Here is a 9,740-nt window from a genome sequence, read left to right on the forward strand (position 1 = left end):
AGTAGTAAAGTGAATCTTCCGAGCTATTGCTACATATTTTAATTATTGCTGCTATGCTAAACAGCAAAATATTTTTATTAATACTGCTGTTTCTAGCTGCTTTGTATTATTATCTTTCGGGGAGGATGATGTGAAATAGAAGCTGTAAATATTTTTAAATACGTGAAAATTTGCGAAAAAATGGCAAAATTGGTCATTTTCAATGCATTTTTACACAATTGACGGAGACTAATTCCCCTCAAATCTACATCTTTACCATTAATATTATTTTTTCAGAATTTTGCACCCCTCAAAACCCCTAGAAAAAATTTAAATGCTAAAATAATCCTTTTAATTTCTCCAAATGACCGAAAAGTGGTAAAAATTGGAGGCTCTTCCGAAAATGGTGGGTGATGGAGAAAAACGGAGTTAATATTCGGATTTAGGAGGTCATTTTAAAAACGAAATAGCAGGAATGGTGTCAGGGCCGATTTTCATGCCGTCCAGCGATAATTTAAGCAAAGCTGATCATTTGAATCCACACCCCCTTGATAGTATTGTAAAATGATATAAAGCCAGGAAGCATTTTGTTACCACTTGAGGCAGTAATACTTGCGTCATGGATAATGGCAGAAATAAATACTACATGGATTTTATTGAAACGTAGGTATTACAACGCGGAAATGTCGGGAGTAAAGCAAAAAGGGAAGGATGTAAGACAAGGGCATACCCAGGGTCATAACTAGGGGGGGCAAGCCATAGTCTAGATGGGGGAGCAAGCCAAGTTGTGACATTTTAGCATGGAAAAGGTGAATGAAAAAAATATTTTAAGAAAATTATAACAGCGCATTATTAGTTTCTGATATCATTTCATAGAAAAAATATTTTTATTTTAGTTAAGTACATATCTTATACCTACTAATGCATATCATTTTTCGTGGGTTTAAAGGAAATTTGTTGAATACTTTCGTTTCAATTCAGTACCGATTTTGCTTAAGGACTTCTGCGATTTTTGCTTCTGGAGGGGGTGCAATTGCCCCCCCCCCCCCTGCCCCTCGCCTATGATGTAAGGTTCTATTTTTTCTTGGGGGAGATTCAGGAGGAACGTCTGCTTTGTTCTTACTCATCGTCCTTACCATATTCAATCTTTTTTTGATAAAGTTCTACTGTTAAAGGCATGCTGGTACACCAACTGTCACTGGTAATATTTCTTCCTCTGCAGTCAATGTGCTCTGCTAAGCGTTTGACAATTTCATGAGGTGAATTGGATTCTTTGAAAGGGCATCTGGCTACCTGCCCATTTAAATTTCAATTTTTAGGTAAAATTTCCTAGCATCCACCACAGCAATGACTTCAATAACATACTTCTTTGGCTTTTTGATAGATACTGCGTTCAAGGACATCGGCCTCGAAATGGTATAAGTTGCTCAAGGATCGTGATGCACTCTGATGGTGTATTTGCAAATTCAAATTTGTTGGATATTTTATTAATGAACTCAGTAACTGCAGCTTACTAGTCACTTTTCTTACTTTCTAGTCTAGTGCTGAGGTCACAAAAACTAATGCACCGTAGAAAAAAATCCGATAGTTCAGTGTACGGGAAAAAATTTGATAGACTTCTTTGCTCCAAATCTCCCTAATATCAACATGGGAAATTTTATACGCATCTGAGAGAAAAAGGAGACTAATAAGAGCCAGTTATTCATCTTCACTGAACTGCTTGTATCACGATCTCTTGCATAACTTCCAGAAACAGAATTAAAGTACAGATTTGTGATTTTCACAATTATATCTAATAATTCTGCGCAAAAAGAGGCGAAATGCTGATGATTCATTATACACACTTTGCACATGGGTGTATTCCAGGAAGATGAGTCATCGGCGATTTCATCAAGCCAAATTCGAGCGAATGAATTTTAATCGTCTCCACGATGGATCGGTAGCGAGAATAAATTGTAGCACTTTCGGTCGCATCGGGTCAAAACGTCGGTTGCAGCAAAACTAGGGAACACTTTGAATATTAAACGTTACTTCAGTCAGAATTACAAGAAATTAGAGACCAGAAAAACTCTAGTTCGAACGGCATCATTTTGTTAAAAAAACATCCAAGAAAAAGTCAATATTACCCGATGCGATATATTCAGGGTTATTGGCTTTATTAAAGCTGTATGTGATGTCTGATGCAATATGCAATTTATGATGTTCTTACCATATAAATCAATAAATATTAAAGATGATTGAAAATCAGTTTTTGTTCATTCATTATTTGTCATATTTCTCACTAGTGTTCTCCCTGTAGCGCTATGATTACTGAATAAACATGTTTCGGAAAGTAACTGTATTGAATACACATTTTCAAATGTACGTGGGTGGTTACTATTTCATTCATACTGAGGAATAACGTAAAAATGTAAAGTTGTACGTTAAAAAAAAGTTTCACGAAGTACGCGCATTTCGGTTAGCGTAATTGAGTTTTACGATGCTTAGATGAACACTTAACAATTTTGAGATGAGAACGTTGACCAGCTCTCCCGTTCGAGGGGGAGTCGAATAAGGAGAGAACAATGCAAGTAATAGCCTTTCTTCATAGAAGCCGGCCGTACTTACCAGCCTCGTCGAGAGCGTGCGTATTTGGATTCTTCCAAGAAACGTCAACCGAGTGGCTGAGATGGGACTAATGCCACCAGAGAGCAAAAATCAACCTCCGAATCCCGACCACTCTCAATATCGCACCTCCGCAGTGAAATTTGATACAGCGCCGGGTGTTTTTTTCGGTCGGAGCGAAGCTCGACCCCTCGTCTTTTCCTTTTTTTTCCTTCGGTCAGCTACTACTCCCCTCCGCCCAAGGAAGATTCCCATTCCACTGGCCGTTGCGGCCGACTTCGCAACTAAAATCCGGCGACAGTTGAATTTGGATTTTTGAATTAGGATAGAACACCCTTAAATTGCCTTCAACATTCCTTAATAGTAATCCACAAATAAGCCTAACAATAAAAGGATTGACAATAAAAAAAAATATTGTCCCCCAAAGAAGGATCCCCAGAAATTGACCTCCCAAGCAAGTCAAGTTTATAACTGGAAATATGCCACTGACCAAGGCACTTTACATTCCCAGATCAAAATGATTTGTTCAAAATCGAAACCTTCTCACATACCTTGCTTTCTTTGGTTTTCCTTCGTTTGATTCTTCCAGCTTCTTTTTTAAGTGAGAAACATGAGTTCTTGCCTGTTTATTACTAGGATCAACTTCTAAAACACGCTCGAAGTCCCTAATAGCCTGGAATATATAACCACACACAGTATAAACACACACCAGCTATTGACTCTTCATAAGATAGTAATCAGAAGCCATATATATCTCTCACCACAAATTTCAGAGACAGCCAAAACTGGGTGGTATATTTATTTTATAATTTCTATAGAATAACTCCTTTTCCGAAAATCAGAAAAAAGAGTAACTAAAGCATTTGAAGAATGTTACCAAGTAACTTCAGACTGTTTACTTGAAATATATTATAACTTCTATAGAATTTAAATCAAACTGTTATATTAAGATTAAATAAAGATCAGCAAGGAATCAATATTCACACCTGAGGTGTATTTTTATTTAGACAAAGATTTGATATGAGGAAATTTTGAAAAAAGGCACATACCTCATTGTAAAACCCCTTACTTTCGTGAGCATTTCCTCTCCTAAAAAGTGCTTTTACATTCTTCGCATCACGCTTAAGAACTTCATTACAATCCAATATTACTTCCCCATATTTTTTTAGCTTTAAATCTGAAAAGAAAGGCACTACACTGAAAAGACATTGCATTGTAAAGCGTAAATTGGTATTCACCTACTACATATTTTGATGCCATTAGTGATGTCGTGTTTACAGAAAAAACATAATTATGCTCCAAAATAGATAATTTTGAAAAATAAAGGTGATAGCAAGAGTCAATGATATTTTGGCTCCCAAGGACACCATTGAAGCAGGTCATTCGCTCACAACCATTGGGCAGCCAAATGAAAATCTGGTACAAATGCTGATCATACAGTCCAAAAGAAAATAATAGTGCTCAAGAGTAGATGACTGATTTAGCAAATGCTAAAAATTTTGAAGAAACAGATAATGCACTTCTTTAAGGACTATCACACAGCATGATGTTAAGTATCATGAAAAGACTGTTTGAAGATGCATCTGCTAAAGATTACCCTAGTTTTTTTTCTTGAAATCAGGCTGCTTGTCTTCTACCGGCCAAAGTTGCTTAGTTGATCGAGTTTTCTAATAATAATATCATACAAACATCAAAATCACATAATTTGAATCTTTCAAGTATGTTATATTTGCATACATGTAGCATCAATAGCAAAAAATAAATATTTCTGTAGTAAAAAGCAGGGTCATCCCCAGAAATGTGGAGAAAATTTACTTTTTAAGGCTCTTTCTCCTTCCCAAACCCAATTTTCAGAAGGACCCAATAACCGTGGAGAAATTCCCCTCCTGAAAGCTCAGGTTGTAAGGTAAAATTTGTAATTGGTAATTGACTTTAAATAAACAGACCACATTATTATAACATAAGTAGGAAGTAAATTAGCTAATAAATGCAATTTTTTCTCAAACAAAGGAAAAATTTCACGTTTCAAAAATATTAGTCATATATCCACGTCTAAAAATTTAATTAATACCAATATTCAAAGAAAAACACACAGTCTGGATTCACACTTACTTGCAATTGCTCTATTATTGTAGGCATCAACATTAGGAAGTATGGAAATGCTTCTGGTATAATACTGTGTTGCTTCCTCAAACTGACCAGCTTTGAAGTACTCATTTCCTCGGTCTTTCTCCTTAGTTGAATAGACCAGCTTCTCCGCATCGGAGAAGTGACCTGCCAATAAAACGGGAAATGCATGATTACTCAAAGCTGTACACGAAGGTCTGATTGCAAAGAGCATAAATGGTGATGTAACAGGATGACTTACTACCACACTCTCTCACTCCTAATTCATAAATAATAATTCTGTGCTTAGAGCTGAACATTCACGTTGAAGAACAGGATTGGTAGCAACTCCCCATTTTCAAAATCCCTCACTTTTCCGTTATTTTAACTTCAATTAAAATTTCCATGACTTTATTGTATAGTATAAAGGGATTTTTAAGAGAAACGCAGGAAGATATCTAGTGTAACAAATTAAAGTACAGTAGTAGAAACAGAAATGAAGTAAGAAGCGCCAAGTCTTGAAATTATTTTTCCCACCTTCCTTTTCTCCACATAATTTGCCATTATAGTTGGCTCATACACTCCAACAGCCAGGAGGACAACAAACCTTATCTCACCTCTCAAATGCAGCCATACTCCACACGTTTAACTATGATTTTCAACTTCCAGCTTCATGCCGACTGAGTTTTATGATGATTCAAACATTTGCCACTGGCTAAGATGTAGTTAATTCGAATAAATTTGCCCAAATTAGAATTTCACAACAGGATAGTAGTGTGAGATTCAGTTGGCAACACACAGTGATTTGGCACACAAAATTTAATAAATTCTCAGCCTACAGAAATAATTTTTTCATATCAAAATACCATGCACTACTTCAATTATTAGGAATTACCAGGTGGTTCGTAAGCTTATGTAATCCTAAGCATTGAACACCTCTGCTTTTAACTACTCATAAACAAAACTTCATTGTTACTTAATATTGATGATGATAAATTTCAATTGCACTTAAATCAGTAAACCTTTGCAACTGGCTAGCCAGCGATTGCTTCCAAAATAAAAAATTGTACCAACAATTGTTATTCACAATCTTCAAGATAGAAACACAGCACAAACCTGTGTCTGGCAAGTCATCTGGTTCACTCTCCATTCTCTTTTTTTCCATGAGGTGCATGTGCTCCTCCTGTTCTCTCTCTTCTTCAACTTCCATTTTCATAATTTCTTTGTCAGGATCATATTTCTCCCAGGCATCATAATCCAGTGATTTTATGGAGCACTTTTTCTTCGTGTTCTATGGTAGAAACATCAAGGCAATTAATCCACAGTTGTTGTTAAGACATGTGCTACAAATACCATGGGCAGTATCAATATCCATTAAGCCCGGAAATTATTTTATATGTGAAATATATTGAGGACAATTTATTCAGGATACAGTTACATAAGGTAGTTTCAAACTCTTCTAAACCTGCTTTTCCACCAGTGACAAACAGCAAAGGCTCCCAACACTGTATGCTATAATGCAAGTATTATTTCACTTTTTCCCATAAAATCAACAAATACATGCATTAAAAACCAAAACAGCAACTCTGTAAACCTCTTTCACTAAGGCTGAAGTATTGCAAAATAAATGAGACATTAAAAAAATTCTGACTGTACTCCCTTTAATATTTAGACATTCACAATAAAGGAAAACACAGTACCAGAAATTTCCTAGACTGGTTATGCTCATGCAGAGTAGCATACACAGGGGGGTCGATCAGGGCGACCATTCCATGCGTTGTAAAAGGCAAGGCATCAAAATCGATCCTTAAACCTATTAGTGTTATGGCATGGCAACTATACACATAGCCCTGGACACCTAGTAGTACCCTTGGCATGTCGTAAAAGCATTTCGTAAATTAGGGATACAGTTTCAAGTGAATTGCTACCAAGAAGCTCCCCTAAAGGTACATTTCCTTAAAAATACTTCAGCTTACGGCGTTGACTACAACATAAACCAATCGATGACCGTTATAAACAATTCTCTACTTCTTCCCATCAATTCTCATGTTCATTCCTTTATGAACTGTAGTAAGGCAACAGAGAGCCATAAGTAATGTTCATTAAAGCCTATCTACGCGAGCAGACAAGAAAAACTGACCCCTCAGGATTAACCACATCAACCTAAGCCACACAAGAGTAATTTTGGTGAAAGCATACCATCATAAACCCAGGTGCAAAAAGTGTATTATTCCCATAGGATTGCTGATTGGCAAAGGGTTCATTAGTACCACCAATCCCTAAAACTACTTAGGAACATTTATATGAACATAATTTCGGATAGTGATTCCCCAAGACACAAACCGAGGAAATATCAACAGGACGTGGCCGCAAAAAAATTGCTTTTCATCGCCAGCCTTCACATAACTTCATACCCAAAAAACTAAAGCATACGGCATTGTTGTAACATTCACGCCCAACCAATTAAAATGAGTAACTCTACCCCTAAACACTTACAAAATTTTTATTAGAGTTTATATTTTCATCTAAGCTTCTAACTGGAGGAATTTCAGATGGTTTTTTAGCCTTAGATTCTTTGAGAAGGCTTTCATGCTTCTTCATCTCCTCCGACCACGACTGAAAAGCGAAAAATAGCAAACATAATATAAGGAGGACAGCCATTAAAAGCTAACTATCATTAGTAATGAAAACGCTGAACCAATGTAAAGAAAAACGTTGAAAATATCAGGTTATCATAAAAATCTACTTACAGCCATTTCATATGATATTTTATTCCGATCGTTGACATTCAGAGATGACAATGATGGCACGGGCTCAGGTTTCATGATTAAACGGTTGCCAGGACATAATTCCCTCAATTTGTTCTCAGCAAATGCCAATAAATCAGGATAATTACCTTCCTCCCCAGACCTGATGAGTGGTTACCATAAAATTATAAAACTATACTCTCCTAACCGGGAAAGGTATTAAGCAGTAAGCTTGGTCACGATCATTCCATAGTTCTCAAAATGAAAATACTTGTAAGAAATACCTTAGAATTTTGATGATCTTCTCCAAACATTTCACATCTTTACAATCCTTAACATATTCATACGACAAGTCATTGACTGATACATCATATTTTTTCAAAAGACTGGGCTTTTCTTTAATGCATGAGGTTTCTTCTCCGATCATATTATATGAAATTCACTTAGCTGTATATTTTCCAGAGAAAATAAAAAAAAACAGGGAAAGATTAGCTATCTACATAAACTTCCCCGACAGCAAACACGTTTGTCCACTGCACCCACAACACAACAGCTGTTCAATATGGCGGTGTTGTTCAGTGTTGTTATGAGTTGCGAGGCGGTGTTGTCCAATTTCACAATGCTGAGGTTTTGCTGTTTCCATGGTTTCCATTAGTGAATACCACGGTACCACCTTACATGTAATTATTATATCCCCATGACGGAGCAATTTTAGTTAATGGTAAAAATGTGGGGGATACTCCTCTATATATCGTACCTAGTACGAGTGATTGATTAAAAATTTCGTGTAGTATATTGACTAGCTGATCCAACAATAACTTGGGAATTCTAATTGCGCGATCCAGTCCAACTTGCGGATAATCAGTCATACTATCTATATAAAGCTATCATAAATGATAAACGTGCCCAATTCTCTAGGATTTTATGTTAATGATAGTGTTATCAGGGAGCGCATAGGCTTTTTAAAGCTATTGAATATACATCTTTACAGAAAATATTAGTTTTTGGCCGGACTGAGACCGAAATTTTGCTTGTAGCTCTATCTTACGCATCTCACTATATTTGCATTAATAAAGTGATACATTTCAACTTAGCTGTAGTATTGATATTTCCGTAGTCACCGATGGCATAAAAATATGTCAGCATCAGCTCTGCATGTACTTAATTAGATCTACCAGCCATGACTCCATCAAAACTGCTGTCTCTATGTTGAATGCCGCCCATCAGTTAATTCTTAATCGCGATAGATACGTCCTACCGTCACGGAGTGGTCTGACCCTTGTATTGATCACCTCGGTGCCATGGCATGGCCCTCCTCGGTTCTATCATCTGAAAATTATGGAGCCCCAAATGCAGTACACCCAGTCCTCCAATTGATACCTTACCACTGCTGCCTACCTCTCTTTATTTCATCCTCCAAGCTTAAATTCTTGACAACTATCCTTTATTATTGATATCAGCTCACCATACCTCTCAATGCTCTCTCCATAATCAGTCTTACTATCTTCAATAAAATTCGTCAACTCATGAGCAGGCCATGGAATATACCTTCTTACATTAAAACAGGCAGCACAAAATGAAAGAAGGAGCTGACTTAAGTAGAATCTTTCCAGCTGGTTAGGTCTTAGCAAAGAGTGTTTCAGATATACTGAGGCAACAAGACTAAACAGTTGCAATGCCAAAATAATGAATTTCAGCTCATTGGCCTCACCAAACTAAACTTTATTCTTGATAAAGCGTCCTTGGAAAAGTAACTACATATGTACCTAATCACAATGTAATTCTAATTTGTATTTAATCATCAGGGATACCTTTCCATGAGCCGTTATTATATCCTTGCCCTTAATCACAAGCTCAAGGTTTTTTGCCTGGGGCTCAAGGGGGGGCGCAAAAGATATCTTGAGCTACCTTTCTTTTATCGTAATGAAACATAATGAGGTCACATGCAAGGTTTAAGAAATTTTTATTTAAACTGATTATAGACATATACAAGGGGGTGCACGACCCCCATATGTATCCTCCACTGTACTCAACAAGACTCATGGTGCTCAGTAATCGCATTGAGTTGGGTGTAAGAAGTGCACAGCTAAAAGGGCATTCATGCATATCCCATCTGGTCATTTAGAAGTCTACTACAAGCCAAAATCCATGATTATTTTGGAGTCCCCACGAAGTTAGGCTCCCAAGTCAACAAACTAACGCATCATCAACGCAATATTTTGCACAGAAATTTAGGTGAAACTTCATTTTCCTCTGCTTTATTTGAAAAATAAAATGGATAATTAAGCTAATATGTTCATGTTT

The 9,740-nt window shown here is 36.6% G+C and overlaps 1 protein-coding gene across 2 annotated transcripts in view; it reads right to left on the reverse strand.

Moving 5' to 3' along the window:
* The window catches only part of LOC124165088 (sperm-associated antigen 1), a 32,830-nt gene extending 24,604 nt beyond the window's left edge, over positions 1-8,226 (reverse strand). Inside the window, exons 1-7 of one of the 2 annotated variants that reach the window (XM_046542361.1) lie at positions 7,721-8,222; positions 7,440-7,599; positions 7,186-7,305; positions 5,806-5,980; positions 4,696-4,857; positions 3,633-3,760; positions 3,135-3,256 (exon numbers count right to left, since the gene is read on the reverse strand). In XM_046542361.1, coding sequence (XP_046398317.1) covers positions 3,135-3,256; positions 3,633-3,760; positions 4,696-4,857; positions 5,806-5,980; positions 7,186-7,305; positions 7,440-7,599; positions 7,721-7,863 — 1,010 coding nt within the window. In that variant the 5' untranslated portion in view covers positions 7,864-8,222. Of the gene's footprint in view, positions 1-3,134; positions 3,257-3,632; positions 3,761-4,695; positions 4,858-5,805; positions 5,981-7,185; positions 7,306-7,439; positions 7,600-7,720 lie in introns of both variants that reach the window. The other variant, XM_046542371.1, reaches the window with a different exon arrangement.
* Positions 8,227-9,740: the final 1,514 nt, after the last annotated feature.

The sequence above is a fragment of the Ischnura elegans genome, chromosome 1 (genome assembly GCF_921293095.1).
Source record: "Ischnura elegans chromosome 1, ioIscEleg1.1, whole genome shotgun sequence".
Classification (NCBI taxonomy): domain Eukaryota; kingdom Metazoa; phylum Arthropoda; class Insecta; order Odonata; family Coenagrionidae; genus Ischnura; species Ischnura elegans.